At 39.4% G+C, this 18,541-nt stretch overlaps 1 protein-coding gene across 1 annotated transcript in view; it reads right to left on the bottom strand.

Annotated features, from left to right (window-relative positions):
* GRIN2A (glutamate ionotropic receptor NMDA type subunit 2A) overlaps positions 1-17,264 on the bottom strand; it is a 180,759-nt gene extending 163,495 nt beyond the window's left edge. Inside the window, exon 1 of the mRNA XM_075106200.1 lies at positions 17,118-17,264. Coding sequence (XP_074962301.1) covers positions 17,118-17,264 — 147 coding nt within the window. The remainder of the gene's footprint in view (positions 1-17,117) is intronic.
* Positions 17,265-18,541: the final 1,277 nt, after the last annotated feature.

The raw sequence follows: 18,541 nt of genomic DNA, 5'->3' as shown, positions 1-18,541 counted from the left end.
ACCTTCTAACCATGCAGCTTCACGGCTGTTAACAGCACCATTTTTCCAAGTTGAGAGTATGTCTTCATATCACATCTCTCCTGAGAATTCTGCTGCTGCCTGAGGCACAAGAGAATGAAATACAAAAACGCAGAAATACCCAAAGAATAGTAATAAACTCTCCTATTTGAAATAAAAGGTAAAATTAACATTTCCTCAGGAAATAAAAAGCATATCCTTTTCTAGGTGCTGAGGCTTTAGAAATTCTTGGAACATAGTTCACTATATTCCTACAAGGATCCCAAGGCCAGTCTGTCTTTCCAAGGCCGATAAGCACAGTCCTTGACTTTCTGATGAGCTGTACATCAGGATTCTACTCATCCCACTTCATCTTCACTAAATCTAGCATTTATATAAGCCTGGCTACATTTGGAGACAATCTTATTATGATATTGTATGGTTATCTCAAGCTTTTTATAAATGTAAAGTAGAACGTAGGATTGGAAAGAACTTCATGCCACAAGTCTTCATCCTTCTTCATTCCTTGACCAGCTTCTGCCATAACATTAGCTGGCTTCTTGCCATTCCTGAACTTCTTAATTTTCTTTCTAAATACCATTCATTACTTTCCATTTCCCACCCAAATGATGCCCACTTTAGTTTCAGTCCTCCTATCAACTCATTTTATCTTGTTGAGTCAGCTTTTCTTCATCCTGTGTCCAGCTACGATATTCCCCTCCCAGATTCATTTTTACTAGATTAAACCAAACCAACTCAAGTCCTGCATGTGAGACTTTCCATTCTCCAGTCACTAGTGTAACTACTAAATCCATTACAAGTTTAGCCAGGGCTTTTTAGAATGTGGGAGACTAATTGCAGACAATATTCCAGAAGTTCCTCCGTTTCCTGCATAGTGGAGTGAAATGGTTTCTATTTCTAATAGGAACACTAATAGAAAAAAAACACAGGAGCACCCTGCCGGGTTCTGGCCCAGAAGAGTTTGTTGCCTGCAACCAGTTCTTAGCAAGATGTTACAACTTCATCCTATTAAACTTAATGCCGTTCTTTGTTTACCCCTTTATTTTTTCTAAAATATCTATTTCTACAGTGTCTCAAAGCTGATAAATTTATCAATATTGTAAACTGCAAAAATAATCTAGAATATGTTAAACTATATATTGTGGTGTGGGGTTTGTTTTGTTTTTTATAACTGAAGTACAATGCAATCCAGTGAATTCAACATACTGTCCTTTAGCTCTACTCTTATTCTCAGAACATTTCTGTTCTGGTGAACAGACATAACTAATATTCAAAAACTGGAATAAAGAGCCACAATGAGCAGCACAGAGATTTTAATCCTATCCACCCGGTCATGGAGAGAACTGCTAAAATCTGGGTTAATCCTTCCAATCCTTAGTCAGAAATGACAGTCTGTGCAATTGAAATAGTATGCCAGAATTAGACTTGCTTGTGGTGAGGATTCAATTAAGCCAAAAATTAAGATCTAAAATAGCTTCAGTTATAATCAAAGTAGTGCATTTCTACTGACAGATATTATAATCCAGAAGAGTCATTGTACTGAGACCAAACTCACAGCCCTTCTCTCCACAGGAAGTTAATTTGGGACAAATCCCAAACAAACTAGTTTTCAGATAGGAGTTTTGTCAAAAAAGAAAAAAAAAATCAGCATTTCTCCAAAACAATAATGACAACCACTGGACTGGAACACCATGAATAAGGCACAGCCTCCAGTTAGGAAGACCACAGTGATAAAGACAATTATTTATATTGCATTTTTATGAAGCAGATTCTCACAAACACCCTAGTGGCAATTTTAACTACTTTGTATTTTTTTACTGTACTCTAAGACATGACATACCCATTAGATATAAAATATTTATCTCATATCTATTTATCTGTATTGGGCAGGGGATTGTTTTTGTTCCTAGCAAGTGGAGAGATTACACTTGTCAACATAGAAATTTTAAAAATGCAGAAGGGAAAGATACAACTCTCCCAGGAGCCATTTCACGTGAAGCTTCTTCATCATTTGATTAAAGCCTGCACAAATCAGGCTGGATTAAATCTAAAATATAACAAACAGTCTGTATCTGCTGCTGCAAATCTTCAGACTTGTCTGTAGAAAATTTATGTTAAGCCTGAAGTTTATGGCTGTTTTCTTGATGAAGTTACATATGAGATTGCCTCAAGACCCAGAAAGCCAGTGCTCCCCTTGAGCCTACAAACACTATGTCTGCGCACTTGTGTAACACATCACACTGTGCAGTTACCATGGGAGGCAAAAGCAAAATGGCAGTAAAACTTTTGGTTAGAAAGATTTAAGGTCTATAGTAACAAAATAGAGGCAAATATTCCACTGTAGCCTCCATGCCAAGAAAGCCAGAGGTTTCAAGCTACTGCATAAGCATATTTCTGCAATCTTTGTTGCTCCAAAGCTGGAAGCTTCTACTCAGACAAGGCGCTTTGAAGTTACTTCAGGATCTGGCCCTCTGCAGATGGAAAAACAAATGATTAAACCAGCTCAATAGGGAGTCAGACTTATTGGACATACTTGATTTAAAAGGAGCTAAGGGAGAGAGAATGTTTGGGTTTTTTAATGTAACACCAGAATGCTTGTTAAAGAGGAAAATATACCACCATCTGAGCTGAATCAGAAAAGCTGTTTTAATAATAGTTTTTAACTGCATCAAACATGCAAATGAAATGTTAAAGTGACCTGGTAAAACAAAAATCTAATTATTAAAATGAAGTTTAAATAGAATATCAGGTTTAACTTGACTAATACCAGGTAGGATGGCAATCATGTATTTCACCAGCAGTCCAGCAAGTCACAGAATCACAGAATGGTAGGGGTTGGAAGGGACCTCTGGAGATCATCTTGACCAACCCCCCTGCTTGAGCAGGCACACCCAGAGCAGGGGGCACAGGAACGTGTCCTGGCAGGGTTTGAATGTCTCCAGGGAAGGGACTCCACAGCCTCCCTGGGCAGCCTGTGCCCCTGCTCTGGCACCCGCACAGGGAAGAAGTTTTTTCTCATGTTGAGGTGGAACTTCCTGTGTTCCAACTGGTGCCCATTGCCCCTTGGCCTGTCATTGGGCACCACTGAAAAGAGTCCAGTCCTGTCATCCTGACATCCACCCTTTGGATATTTATAAGCATTGATGAGATCCCCCCTCAGTCTTCTCCAGGCTGAACAAACCCAAGTCTCTCAGCCTTTCCTTATAAGGGAGATGCTCCAGCCCCCTCATCATCTTGGCAGCTCTCTGCTGGACTTCCTGAAGCAGTTCCCTGTCCTTCTTAACCTGGGGGACCCAAAACTGGACACAGTACTCCCAATGTGGTCTCACTAGGGCATCTGAAAGAAAGCACCCCAAGTACAGCCTTTAAGATACCAAATCATTCCTTTATCTAGGGACTACTCTTCTAAGCAGAATATTCCTTAAGTCTAGTGTGTTGCTTGGACCTTCCACCTCAGATACTAAGAAGCTATATCTGCACCTTTGTGTCTTTCATATAAAGAACATACTAAGCCCCTTGTTAGAAAGGCAAAAAAACTTCCATCTTCTCTTTACATTGCAGCATTTAAATCTTCAGGAAAAGCATTTAAGTAAGCATCAAAGGACTAAATATTTAAAGTATTTTCTTACTTTGCACTTTCTCCTAGTCCTTTACTTCACAATGAAATCAGTCATGCCACAGCCAGGATCCCACAAGCAGGGTGTTTGCTTTCCACGTGGGATTTGTACACGACCTGGATGCTGTAAGCCTGGATGGTATCTTTTCCTAGTAGAAGTATGTTCCTTGGCGTTTAGAAATGCCTTCGCTGACCTAGAGAACTGTTTTCCACATAAGTTATTTAAACTAAGGCTCTGCATGCCTATAACTTACTTATCAGACTGTAAAAAAAAAAGCAGTAGAGGGTGGGAAATGAGCAAAGTTGATTCTTATTTTGGCTTAAGTTATCCACAGCTTTAAGGCAGTGTCCACTGCAGCTAAACAAATCAATAGGACTTACACTGGAGTAAGGGTTACTGAGCTGGACTGTTTCATTTTATTATTGGATGAAATAGCTCACTATTTTAAGATCTCTGCCTCATAGCGTGAAAAAGGTAAATCACAAAACAGCTCTTCTCAAGCCAACAGTCACCTCATCCAATGAAACACACTTAACATAAAGAAAACAACTTAAGCAAGCGTGCAAAAAGATTGGTAAGGCTTTCAATGACCATTAAAGGCACACATGCTTGTGGTTTAACCCAGTGGGCAGCTGAACACCACACAGCCGTTCGCTCATTCCCTGCAGTGGGATGGGGGAGAGAATCAGAAGGTAGAACTCGTGCGTTGAGATAAAGACAATTTGATGGAACAGAAAAGTAATGGAAAACAACAACAATAATAATGATAAAAGAATATACAAGTGACGCACGACGCAATTGCTCACCACCTGCTGACCAATGCCAAGTCAGCACCCAGGCAACGGCCCTGGCCAGCTTTTCCTCTAGTTCATATGCTGAGCATGATGTCATATGGTGTGGGACATCCCTTAGGTCAGTTGGGGTCACTTTCCCAGCCATGTCCCCTCCCAATCCCTTGCACTCCCCCAGCCCCCTCACTGGTGGGGTGGAGTGAGGAGCAGAAAAAGCCTTGACTCTGTGTAAGCACCACTCAGCAATAACCAAAACATCCCTGTGTTATCAACATTATTCTCATCCTAAATCCAAAACATGGCACTATACCAGCTACTAGGAAGAAAATTAACTCTATCCCAGTTGAAATCAGGACAGTGCTGCAGGTGACAGCTGGCTCCCATATAAACTTCCCACATGTTCATTTAAATTTTAATTCAGAGACCATGGGATGTGTTTTTATGAGAAAATGGGAATCTGAAAATATTTCTATACAGTGAGAAGTTACTGAGCAACTGTTCAGGATATTTTATATGTGAAGATATATTATTAAGTACAACTGTCCTCAGTCAGCTATTTAGGGTCATTTCACTAATTCACTGATCACTGGAAATATTCCAGTAACTCTTATGCTATAAAATGGTGATGATAGTAAAGAACAACAGGAAAGAGAAAGAGATTGTAGCCAGAAGCCTGTATCCTGGAAGAGGTTAGAAAAGGAAAGCACATGGCATGACTTTTAAAATCATAAAGAGTGGAAAAATGACAGGGTGAGTATATCTGGAAACAGCTATGAAGATTATTTGTTGACTTTAGCCAACCTGAGCAGAGCAGGATGGGGGGGAGGAATTATGTAAACTTCTATTTTTCCTTCCGCAAGTGAGTTTACCCTGCAGAGAGCCAAAACTATCCTTGTCTGACACTTTCCTATGCTCTATTCTCTGAAGGTATTGCTCATTTCCAACCTCATGATACCACCAGTCACTTAGATAGCATCAGCATTTATGTAATTCATGATCCATAACTGTGTTCTGTGCGCGTAACTACAATTTCAGTTATAAGTTCCCATAAACATGAGTCTCAGAATAATATTTTAAAGCACGAGCAAAACACATTCACATACAGGGGAGACTGCAGAATCAGCAAACCACCTAACACTGTGGAAAGCAATTTATTTTCATATATTTCAACTGTCAGTCTGTCCTGTCCCCAAGTATTCTGAAGCCCCCAGTGGGAGATCTGAAATCCAGGTTAATTGAATTGAAAATCAATTATAAAGAGGAATCATATTTTTCAAATGCCAGTTCCTACAAATCCAACGTAGTAGGCACCATTGCAAAGCACCTGAACAGAATGAACATACATACATAGAAAAAAACTACAAATCAGAGAATTTTTAAAATCTTTCAATTTTCTATAGAAATGGTTGTTTACATAAAAGGACATCAGTGCTGGCCACAGTAGCCAGCCAAGTGCAAATTAAAGGGAAGGTTGTATATTTAGGAAAGCCTATAGACTGACCCTGTCCCAGAGATTATACTAAAGAAAAAAAAAATAAAAGCAGTAGTGAAATTTTAAATGGCATTAGAAAATAAACATGCAGATTTCAATACATTAATTTCCAGATACTTAACCACAGCCCAGACTCCCTACATTGCACCAGGAAAAGCAAATGCCCCCCTATATAAGTACATAAAGCTGGTCAACGAATGCAGAAGGAACAACTTGGGACAGGAGAAGAATTGCCCAAAATCCCAAGGCCAGGAACCCTGAAGAGATACTAAGATGGAAACTCTTCAGAGTTTTGAATATTTTTGGTTTTCACACTTCTTTCTTCTCAAATATACCAATTTCGTCAGTAATTTCCGTTGCTGGTTTATCACCACCTCAGCTCTCCACCAATGTTATCCTACCTCACCTGCTTTAGCTTCTCATCCTTCCTCTATTTTCTGCTTATTAAATATAAACAGCCTTGGTTTAAAGTCATAACAGTTTTTATTTCCTTCTTGGGATGCCAGAGAATTTTTATTTGCTCCAATTAATCTTATTTTAGCACAAATATCATCTGTGCTCTGTGTGCGCTGAAAAAGTCCTGGTACTACTAACATTATGGGATATATAATTTCAAGCTGAGAGGAATATTCTTTCCTAGCCAACACTGCTTCTGCTGGAAGGCAACTAAGGCAATAAATGGAAAAACAACCCCCCCCAACTCTAACACTAGGGTGACAGCCAAGTATAAAGTAGAATAGCAAAGAGATGGGATGCAGATGAAGACAACATAACAGGAGGGCATTTGGAAGCAGTGGTTTGGTGGAAGGAGATCTGCATACAGAATGGACTGGATAAGGAAAACACAGTCTAAGAGCAGGCAAAGGAAGCAAATGTTTCTTTTGACAACTTCTGGACCAGTTTGCTGTTACATAGTTATGTGATAGAGCTTAATATGTTGCATGCTAAGCATTGGAGTCATCCACAACATCTTTCGCTAGCAACCAGATTCCACAACAGGAAATTTCAGCCTTTTTGCAGATAACAATAGTTAAAAGGCAGATAAAGGAGAAAGGAGAGAGGAAGGGATGGCAAACAGATCAAAACGAAACAAAGGACAGGGTTGGCTTATTTATTACAAAGATAATGTGACTATTGAAAATAAATCAGACCATCCTAAATGGCACTTGACTAGAATACAGACACTTTCCAGAGTTTTTGCATCTGTTATCTTATGATGAATTCACAAGCCTTATCTCATCCCAGTTAGGTACTTCATATAGCTCTGATGCCTCTGCCAACACAATTTACCCAGAACTCTTAATCAGCCTCACACACAAAAAATATAATGTAATTTGTCTGGTAATTATATGTTTCTGTAACTCCTCAAAGCAACTCATTACAGGAATGTTGTGCACTTAAAACAGATTACCTTAATTCTACTTTCTGTTTATTCAATTACAACTGTCATTCCTAATTGTATTGTAAATTGTTTTGAGCTGGAAGGTGGCTATAAAATCCCTGCTCTTTCCTCTTTCATAGTGGTTCTACAAAAGTAGTATGTTTCCACTAGACACAAAATCAATGTAGTGAAAACAAAGCAGCCCTGTTGTTAGTTCTAGTCATGTGGAGAGGCAAGTTGGTCAGCACACGTAAACAAAACTTTGTATTGACAAACTTAGAGGCAGAAACCTTGAACCAAAAGTTAGGACACACAAAAAAAAATAAAACCAAACCCCACTGTCAAGAAAAGGAAACAAAAGGAAAAGATAAGCAGCTTCCCACCCAGCAATCCCAGAATGAAACGTGTTTATAGTAATATCTTGCTCTGAGATGCACAAAAGGCAGGCTACAAATAGTTACGCACAATGAGTAGAGTCTGTGGGGCGAGGCCAGCACTGGTGTTCTCAGTCATGCTGCAGCAGGTAACTTGTGACAAGGAAACAGCCTACCCTAGCTTCATTATAAGCCTAAAAGTAAATTACTTTCCCAAACCTTTGATGGCAATAGAAAGCCTAAAACACTGGCTGAAAAGTTATCCAGTAATGAAGCACCTTCCCAAGAGCTTACTCAAACCCTAGATTAAGGGATACATAATTTTAAAGTTGAAAGGTATACGGTCTCAATTGGAAGAAAATCTACTTTATCCAGGCTACTCAAAGATGGATGTACATGATCTTATCGGGAAATTACACTACCGTCAGCCAGTTCAACACACCAAACCACTATTGCTTGTAGGCTCCATCCTGAGGGGCAGGTAAATCAATGTACTTGAAGAAAAATATTAAACGCTTGAAGACGACAACCTTTTATTCTCTCGCCCTTCCTCTCCATCTTCACCAAAGGAATCTGGAAGAAAGCAGGGAGGAGAACCTGCATTTATATGAAAAATCAGGCCTAGCTTTATCAGACCTGATCATGCCTAAATATGAAACAAAATATGACTTCCAAAAGAAATGGAAGTCATTTTGGAGCTGTATGCAGAATATTACAGTGTTTTAATCAAATCTCATCAACAGCCCTCCAAGGTGCTGCTTGGTATATTACAGCCAAAAGGGTCTGCACTTCTGCTTTGAACTTGCCCCTGTCCACATGCAGGTTAACCTTGCTAAGCATTCTCTGTTTTATAAACGTACAATCAAGTGGAGATGTTTCACTGTTGCCCGTGGCCTAGAAGTTTAGGACTAGTCTATGACCTCGGGTACACTGCTGGATTTACTAGATTAGTTTTAGTTCAGTCTTTGCAGCTGTTGATGAGATGAGGGGAGTAGGAATGTGTTACACAAACTGGCTAGATACATATATTTATGAATTATTTAACCTGCATGTGAAGCTTAAAGAGTCAGTATTCAAACAAAACCTTAGTCACAAATTTGGACTAGAAACTGTTTTTTCAAGAGGTTTAAATCAATCACAAAGGTTGATAAGGGAACCCTGTGTACCCCGCAGCCCATCCCAGTAGGCAGCAATGGACCCCTCATGCCTGAGTCCCAGAAGGCACAGACCTTTCTCCACAGGCATTTTTCTCTTCCCTAAATAAGAGATAACCTGTACACCTGGGACCTCCTTTTCCTTCCAAACACTCAGGCTTTTTGGTCACTTAAACTTCATGAGTACAGGGGAAATTGCTGTTGGGAAAGGTGATACAACATTAACTGCATACCACAAACTTACAGCTGCTGGATGCCAAGTAACCTCCATCTGCAACTTGGAATATCACATTTGCATATCAGGAAACAACCTGGTTTTCCTCTTGGTTGTTCAGCTTTTATACTGCGTTTCTTCTACACACTTTAATTTAATTTCTCTCTGTAATATTCCCCCTTCTAACCAATATTATTCCAATTCTGGTTTCACACAGAGCCTGTGAGTCTCAACTTTTCCCTGACCCAATACATCAAGTCTAAGGGTAGAGGAAGATACATCACACCATCAGCATTCTAGCCCAGCTTCTTTGAGTGCAAATAGTCAAAAAGAAATGCTCACTAGCTGCTATGCATTTACACAGGAGCACAAAATCTTTTCCTAGAAACAATGGGAGACCCAAGCATAATCATGAGCAGCTCTGCCTCTCTGGGGCCACAAGACCCCCAACGAGGTCTCCATCTTGAGAAGCCCGAGGGGCCTCAGTTGGAGGGTGAACTTGCAGCTTAACTAGAGCTCTGCACTAAGAGAATTAAAACATGTCTGTTTTTACAAACTGTGCACCTATCTTCCACACCTCAATTAAAAGGCACAGGGTTTTTCTCCTAAGGACATTAAGTCTAAATCTAATATAAATATCCAATGATGCTGCTACAGTTTTATTTATTTATTTCAGTGAAGTACAGAAGAAAATATCTCAAGGATTTAAGCAAACAATATGGTGACAGATGGTGTGGAGACAATCCAGGCTGGGCTCCCTCACTAAAATCCAGACAGTTTCATATCTCCAGGAAAGAGGGAAGGAGGAAGAAGGGGAAGGAGAGAAGAAGGGGAGGAGGAAGAGTACATGCAAAGCTGGCCCAGATTACCACAGATTTCTAACAAATTAGAACAGTTGTGGACTGCAAAGTTTTTCTGTTCATCTCTACAAAGCTCTTTGTACCGTCACTGATGTACACAGATCTACCCCAGATATCCTCCAAGCAAGTCCAAAAAAATTATGAAGAAATTCTTTAAATTAAATTGTTAGTTCAAATAAGTGAGAAATAACACACACTATTAACATGTCTATTCAAATAATCTAAGCATCCGCTCGAAAATAATTAATAGTTGAAATATGAAAAATATGTTTGACATGATATCAAGGCTGCTCTGTTCACTGCATAATTTTATTAGGATGAATATTTTCAGGTATGTTCTCTGGATATATTCCAATTGCCAGAAATGTCTCATGTGCTTTATAATAGTCTATTATTATTTTGTAGCTTAAAGAGAATAAGTTTGGATTTTATATTTCAGAAGATCCTTGGGAAAATAATTCCAAAGATGCCACCAGGAATGTCTGCAAGCAGAAAATTATGCTGAAGGTCTGGTGTCCTACTTTTACAGCTCAGGAGTCTGCTGCATTATAATTACCTATAGGCATGCAATAGTTTGGAGAGATTGCATGGATGGTCTACAACAGTGACTTACTAGCAGTTTTAAAATGTTGCTCAAAACAAAGACACTTACCAGTTTCTATTTTCAAGAACTGCAAGAACAGACAGTTTGAAGAGAAAGGAAATAGTACCTTTGAGATTAAAATATATTGCTCTTACTGCAAATGACTAGATCCAAATGAAGCCAATCATTCCTCTCTCCTAAATGAGTGGTTTTTAGGATCCCACCCTGGGCTCACCTGCAACTGTGTCAACACAAGCAAGCTTTTTTTTTTTTTAAAAAAAAAAAACAACAAAAAAAAAACCTTACCCACACCTGAGCTACATAAAAAAATTAAGTAAACTCAAGGAGATTTCAATTTCCTACAATCTGCTTATTAGTTACAGAGATTCCCAATGTCTTCAAAACTATCTTCCTTCTACTTAGGAAAATGAAACCAAATATCCCTCCCTTCAATTCCAAAAGAGTGACTGTTCAAGTCTACTCTCACAGTATTCCACAAAATCCTCCATGTTTTCCTTTGATGAATTAAGAGGGAAACTTTTCTGTGGACAAGTGAATGAGGAATAAGGTAATCATCTCAGAAATAGCTAGGAAAAATACTTTAGAAAAGAAAAGAGAGAGTGGGAGAGAGAGAGCAAGAAAGCAATGCTTGCACCATTAGTACAACGCTCCTTTGAGTTCTGAGACACAGCTCAATGCAGTGAACGCTGCAGCTCTTGCTGTTAAAGCTTTACTTTCTCATAGCGATGACAGTACAAGAACAGTAGTGTAAACCAGCATGCTGTACCATAACCACCTCACATGCCCAGAGCACTGGCTCCTGTTGAAGAAAAGCACAAAATATTGTACCTGCTCACTTCATTCACCTTAGTAAGACAGATTTCAAGCATGTTTTTAACCATTTAATAACAGTGATTTCAGCACATGTGCGTAAGACGTGCGACCGCAGATTACAATCCTACTTCTAAAAATCTTTACGGATGTGCAAGACAACTTCATTTTTAAAAGTACATGTAGATTGACTTTTATGGATATTGCCAGGTAAATACAGCTTTGCAAGAGGAGGTAAATGCTACATTTTTGTTGCAGTTCAAAATAAAAATGAGAATATCTGAAAGTTACACTTTCCAGAGTGGCATTTGTACAGCTAGAAGGAAAGAAAGTGAAATTCAACTGCTTCTTTAAAGGAGGCAGAAGCTGGAAGTATTGTGTACAATGGAATAGTGCAAGCTACAATATTTAGACCTGCAACACCAGCTACTTGAATACAGGTATTTTTGCACTAAAGCATTTATTAAACTACAGTTTAATCTTCCAGTCTTTTGCAGTACCAACAAAAGCCAAAGTTAATATTATGTTCAGGATTATAGTGCCATGCACACGCTAATATTGGTGATCAGTAAAGGCAGGAATAAAAAATTACAAAATCTAAATTTAAGATTTTCTGTAAAAATACAGGACTGCTTTTACAAGCCAGCTAGAGGAGCTGGGCAGAAATCTACATGATACATATGGAAGACACAAACTGATGCACATACCCCAGGACATATGATCTCCAGAAAAAATTTTACAATAAAAAACACAACCCCCTCATTGATCACAAAAATTTTTAAAGCATAAGACTTGAAGCATGCTTATGCATGCAAATGTGAAGTGTGGCTTTTGACCTTTTTTTTATATGATCACTGCGCTATGAGGACACATGACAAAGAAGTCGTAAAATGTGTAGAGGAACCGTAAGAGCAGCTACAAAGTCATATACGAATAAGGGAGTGTAAATTCTCAGTATCAGAGCCAGGAGTTTGGGTGTGCTCTGATGACAGTTACAAGGCTGGGCTTAGAGTTCTGGTTTGGGCAAGTACAGTACAGCTTTTGTATCTCAGGAATGAGGAAAAATCAAGCAATTCCAGCTATGTCTATAATGAGCTGAAAATGACAGGTAATGCAAACATCTGCAAATATTTCAGTAAAATGCCTGAAAGAGATCCACCAAAAGCATGAACAAGATTTAAAAGTACAGTTTCACTCACTACTTATTCACAGTTAGATGTCTTAATAAATATCCCAGCAGCACTATAGGACACAGGGGGCCTGGCAGATGAATTGAACATGAGCCAGCAGTGCACCCTTCCGGTGATAAAGCCTAACCAGGCTGCATTAGCAAGAGCACAGACAGCTACTTGAGGGGAGGGATTATTCCCCTCTTTGATACTTGTGAGGCCATGTCTGCGGTCCTCTGTCCAGTTTTGGGTTCCCCCATACAAGAGATCAGTATACCTAAGTGAGTCCAAAGGACTGGAATGCCGGAGGTGGAAGAAAAGGCTGAGGGAGTTCTTTTCCCCTGAAAAGCAACAGGTTAAGGACAGGTATAATTGTAGCCTACAACTATACAGAGACAGTTGGACTCAGAGACTCACAGCAAAAGAACAAGTGCCTGTGGTCATGGTACAGAGGGAAATTCTAATGAGATATAATAAAATTATTTGCATGGTGAGAAGGGTTAAGTACTGGAACAGATTGCCGAGGGAGACTGGGGTACTACATCCATGGAGATATCCAAACTTGACCGGACAATCTGATCTGACTTTGATGTTAGCTCGTAATTGAGCTAGGGTTGGGTTAGACAACGTCCAGTGATCCCTTCTAACCTCAACTGCTCTGTGATTTTATGTTTACTATCTTGGAGGAGGGTGGGGTCAAAAAAAGAAATCTGAAGGTGTTGGCAGATTCAAAAGGGACTAAGCCATTATAAGTGTTTATTGCCAATATTATCAGCAGAAAGAATAATGAGGTATTATAATTTAACCATATATGGTACTTATTTTTTGGAAAAGCAAAGATTTATTTTGCATAACATTTCCAGAGCTGTTTGCAGAAGCATCATTTTGTAATAGTTCTTCTGAAAAATTACCCTCACCTTTAATGCTGTTTGGCTATGCATTATAACTGTCAGCACTTCCACAACACTAAAATGCTTCCAGTTATATCTTTCAGAAAGATTTCTAATGAGAAGTTAGAAAGGCTTAATTTTGCAATACGCAAAAGCAGTGTGGTTGAAAGGCACTGAGTATTCCTGGGTGTATCTACAATACATAGGGGCTTTCTCCCCACTTGTGAAGGAAACAAATCTTTTTTTATTGTCACAGAACTAACCACAATGTTCTGTTTTAGAAAAGTCTCACAAATAGTATCGTTATAATGATAGCATGTGGTGAAACAAACATAACTAAGTTTAAAACGAAATGCTGAAGTCAGGAAACAGTTCCTAAGCAATGTTTGGTTTGAGATCCCTCAAATGTCAACAGATACAAGATGAATAAACAGCTAGTCTGTTTTCAGCATCCTCAAAGGGATACTGATGCACAGCAGGTTGGCACAGATGCTCCAGACACAATTCTCCTCTTGTTTCAGTAGACCACCCCACATCTGAATATGTTTTAAGTCTGTGGCAGAACTGGGGACCGATGCCAAGGAGCAGTTCATTGGCAGGTGAGTTCCTGCCAGCAGCAGGTGATAAAACCTACTGGAGGCAGAGCATGTGGCACTGTCCAAAGGGTAACTCTACAACTCAGCTGGGATCAGGTAGGTATCATACATCCTTAAGTGTCACAATGGTTTATTGGTAGGGTTTTGACAGCAGATGTCAGGTGAAGGCAGATCAGCTAGGTTCAGAAAACCTTCCAGTTTTGTTGGCCTCACATGTCTGTCAATTTTCTTAGTCTGTATCAAGCAACATATCTCCTCAGCTGGTGCAGGAAAACTTTAACCAAACTGAAGTAGAGTACAGCCAGCTGGGCCAACAGAGGACACACTGTTCACAGCAGATGTTCACACGGGGACTCAACACTTCAAAAGCTGTATGTCCTGCATTAATCACTGCATACTCCAAATGTGGGCATACCTCATATTTAGAAATGTAGAACAACTTTTTTAAAGAGATGGCTCTTCATGAGAGATTCACATTGCATAGTATTTATCAGCCATGAAGAATACGGTAAGCTTATCTACTCTGAGTCATCTATTCTGCTAAAGGCTTTAGCAGTATAGAGCATTACAGATGACTTCTCATTTCCGTGCCTTCAGTTGAGTTCACATTTAGGACAGTTAAGCATCATACAACCACCACCCAGCACAGAATTCACTGAACTGTTGTGCCGCCTTTGTGCCAGCCGTGCTTGGTAGAGTACAGACAAGCAGGTGCTACACACACACGCACACATACATTTTGAAGTAAAAGTCATCTAAAACACAGTACCAGCATAATGCCACAGAGGTGGAAAATATCTGTTAGAGCCATGCGATAGGGACATACATGAAATGGCCTTATTAGAGTGCCAGAGAACTACATCCACAAGCAGGAGTGGGACCAAGCATCTTTTCTGCATATCCAGCCATCTCAATGTATGAGACAAAATAGGAGACCTTTAAACACTGATCAACCTCACAATTTTGCCATGTGTTTCAGCTAAAATCCTGACACTGACTTGGAAGACAGATTTTATGTTTGCAGTCCTTCTCCCTCAGACTTCATCTCTTCTGCCTATATGTCAGCCCATTGAATTCTACCTTTGACTCCCAGGAATTCATTCCTAAATGAAAGGTTAATTGAGTGGCACATACAAGTCTCTCATTACTTAATGTTGCAAAACCAGTTGGAAGATGTGGCACTTTGCAAAAGCCAAGTTGAAAATTAAGGCAAACTTAGTTACATGAACAAACAATTCCTTCAGCCAATTCAAACTGCTGAAGGCAGCTCTCTTAGATCATCTTAACACACAAAAGAACAAATTTTATTTCCCAAGTGGAAATCTTAGAAGCCAAGTTTCAGCACAGAAATGTTTTATTACCAAACTCTGATAACCCCTAAAATCAAAAAGAGTGATAGAATAATGACAATATTAGCATACAATGAAAGTAGCATTAACTTACTGAGAAAAAAAATACAATCTATTTCATTTTCTACAGGCTCCTACATGAAAGTAAAAAATAGATCTATATCAGTAACATCCTGCGTCTGCTACCGAGCGTGAAGTCGATTCCGTAAGGATTTCTGCCAGTGTTTCGTCACTCAGCACTGGCTGGGATCTTCAGATGTTCTTATACTGGCATAGAAAGTTGAGTGAAATATGTATTGAATAAAATTCCTAAATATATATAAAGCCAGCTTTATAAAGATGGGTAAATCTGTACAGTAATTTAAAAGCACAAGAAATAACAGCCTCTGACTTGGTCACTGCAATTACATTTAAGGTAGTAGCATTGACTGTAATGATCTTTCCATATAGATGTCAAAGCCATTGTTATAGAATCTCTGCTATAAATCAGCACTTATTGTCCTCCACTTGTATGACAACGTAAGTTTTAAAGAAAGGCCATTCAAAACACCAAGAGAGACAGATCTCTTATCCCAGTGGAAAAAGCCTTTCCCAGAGGTAAAAAGTTTTAAAAGTTCAAAGCTGACTCCTCAACTGTAACTAATCATTGCATTTTCCCACTTCTTTTTCTCCCCTCAGGTTACAAAACAATGTATCTGGACCACTTCATTTTTAGATGGATTCAGAGAGCTTTTTACTATTCAAGTACTATTCAAAAGCCACTTACAAGGAATAACAATATTTAATGAATAAGGAAGTCTAAAGGGTACAAATATCAGGAATAAGTTACAATTAATATTGAAAAGCCTTGTGTGCTGGAAAGCCAGTAAGTGACTTCCCACACTTGAACTCCCTCTTCAGCTGTCTATCCTCTTTTACACCATGGTGGGAGATGCTCTCTGACTTCCAGGCCAAGCAGCAGTCCATGCCAGAGAGCTTAGTCCTGCGCGGTGCTAAGCACCTGTTTCAGAAGCAGCAGTGATCACTTTACAAGATCAATGCTGCAGTACCAATAGAGATTTTTAAATAATGGTTACAATGTTTAGGAGCTGGGTACATGAGACACTTTTGTCATTCCACAGTCTCACAACAGATTACATAGAGATGTTTGCCAACAAAACAATTTGTCATTATCTCCAGAGTTCAGACAACATTGTTGATTTTCATGAACTATAATAGGATATTAGAAATATCCAGTTAGCAAAAATCTAATTTAATAAACATAGTGAACATAACAGCTGGTTCAAGTTTGCAAGATTACTTAATTTATAGAATGTAGTAGATCACAAAAGTCCAGCTTAATATGATTGTCCTGTTACTATTCTTGTCCTCAGACACATCCAGGTCTATTGCTTGCTATTTCTTATAAGCACCACAGAATATCTGCTTGTAATTTTACATCTTATCCCCAATATCATTTTATGGACCCACTATTTTGAGGTTGTTTTTTCAACCATATGTCATATTTGCTAGTAAAAATTCTAAACTGATCAGCGTTCAGTGTGCTGGAGAGTAGCATTTCATTAGGACTATTTTTACAACGGACAGAAAGTTGAGTTTCAGGCATGAACCCCAAAATATTTCAGACTATTTGACGAGTGACCAAAGAGGACACTGCTCCATGTATTTTTTTCTTTTTTAAAGTACAGAGAGACAATTAGAAGCATCCTTTTTGAACTGCTTCTAGCGATTATTTGTGATAGAGACCAACATAGTGAAGTACATTAGACTAGCAAAGGCATTTAATAAATATTCCTACCTTATCTGCCATTATCATGGAGGCCCCGCCATGAATTCCAAGAATTGGAATAGAAGTCTGAGATGAAATAAAATCCAAAATCTGAGCTACTGCCTCCTGATCAGTATCATCTCCAAAAACCACTCCGTGGATCTTGGTGCCTGACATCAAGTCACAAACATGTGTTATGATGCTTTTAGGGTCAGTCTGGTTCACCAGAAGAGTCACTACATTGACATCAACAGTCAGGTCTGCTGACATTTCCCTCGTCCAGAGAGCTCTGATATCTCTCTCTGTGATATCCTTGGTCCTTCCCAGAATCACTGCAATGTTCAGGATGGGATAACTTTTCTCCGCTCCACGAACAAAATCCAAAGGCACCAGAAGAGCTTGGAGTACCAGGAGAGCCCAGCCAATTTTCTTCATCTTTGCCAGCTTTATTCCCTGTAAAAGTGATCACATTGTATGAGAAAAACAACAGAGAGGAAAAAAATATATACTGTATATTTCCAACGACGGTTTTAAACAGAAAGCTCCTGGACACAAGGCAAACCTTAGCAGCTTTTTATAATGCATTCTTCACCTTAGTTTCAATTCAAGCCTCTTATATCCCCTCAAAAAGTTGGCTTGCCAATGACAGTATTACAACCGGTCTCCCACAAGCAAGGCGAAAAATGTAGCACAAATTCAGAGGAAAGACCCATTAAAATTCTTCCTGGATGGGCAACAAAATTAAAATGACTGACACCATTAAAAAAAGACATTATTGTCCTTCTCTTTAACCTTGCGGTCCTAAAACAGGTGAAAAACAGAAACCTATTTTCCTTTATCCTGAACGTCTATTTAAAATGTAGTCACAGTCTAACAGGAAGAGGTGCTTTAGCTCAGAATGAGAGAAGCGAGCTAGAGGTCTGCTGGAAACCCCAGTCCATATACTCCATACATCTCACAGCATACCAGAGCCATGCTGTCTTATTTCTGAAGATCTCTCCTAGACAGCTGCTGCTCAAGCAGAGTCTACTGCATTTCTGGAATAGACTCAGAAGCACAATATTCTATCTTAATTCTTCTCCCTCCTTTTACGTGGCATGCACTTGAGCATCTCAGAACTGCTGATCTCAGACACAAAGTTGTCACTGGTGTTGAAGGGGAGGGTGTTCCATAAACGAGCATCACTGCATCGGTTTACTTCATGTCTTCACTGAATCTCTGTAGGGGACTGAATATAGACAGAGTGGGATGGGGGGAGAGATGAGCCACAGAAGTCATCTGAACTATCTGAAGGAGGGAGAAGAGGGAGAGCAGGTCTGACTCTGCAAGATCTCCCTCTGTTTCTGTGCCCCGGGGGATTTCCTCTTCCATAACTGGCTCTCTGCTAGCTGCAAAGAGGGAGTCCCTGTGCCACATAAAGCCAAGCTTGTTGCAAAACGTCACACAGAAAACAC

Source organism: Phalacrocorax aristotelis, chromosome 10 (genome assembly GCF_949628215.1).
Source record: "Phalacrocorax aristotelis chromosome 10, bGulAri2.1, whole genome shotgun sequence".
Taxonomy (NCBI): Eukaryota; Metazoa; Chordata; class Aves; order Suliformes; family Phalacrocoracidae; genus Phalacrocorax; species Phalacrocorax aristotelis.
Note: the sequence above shows the minus strand (reverse complement) of the source record. Positions and strands in the feature narration are given on the sequence as shown.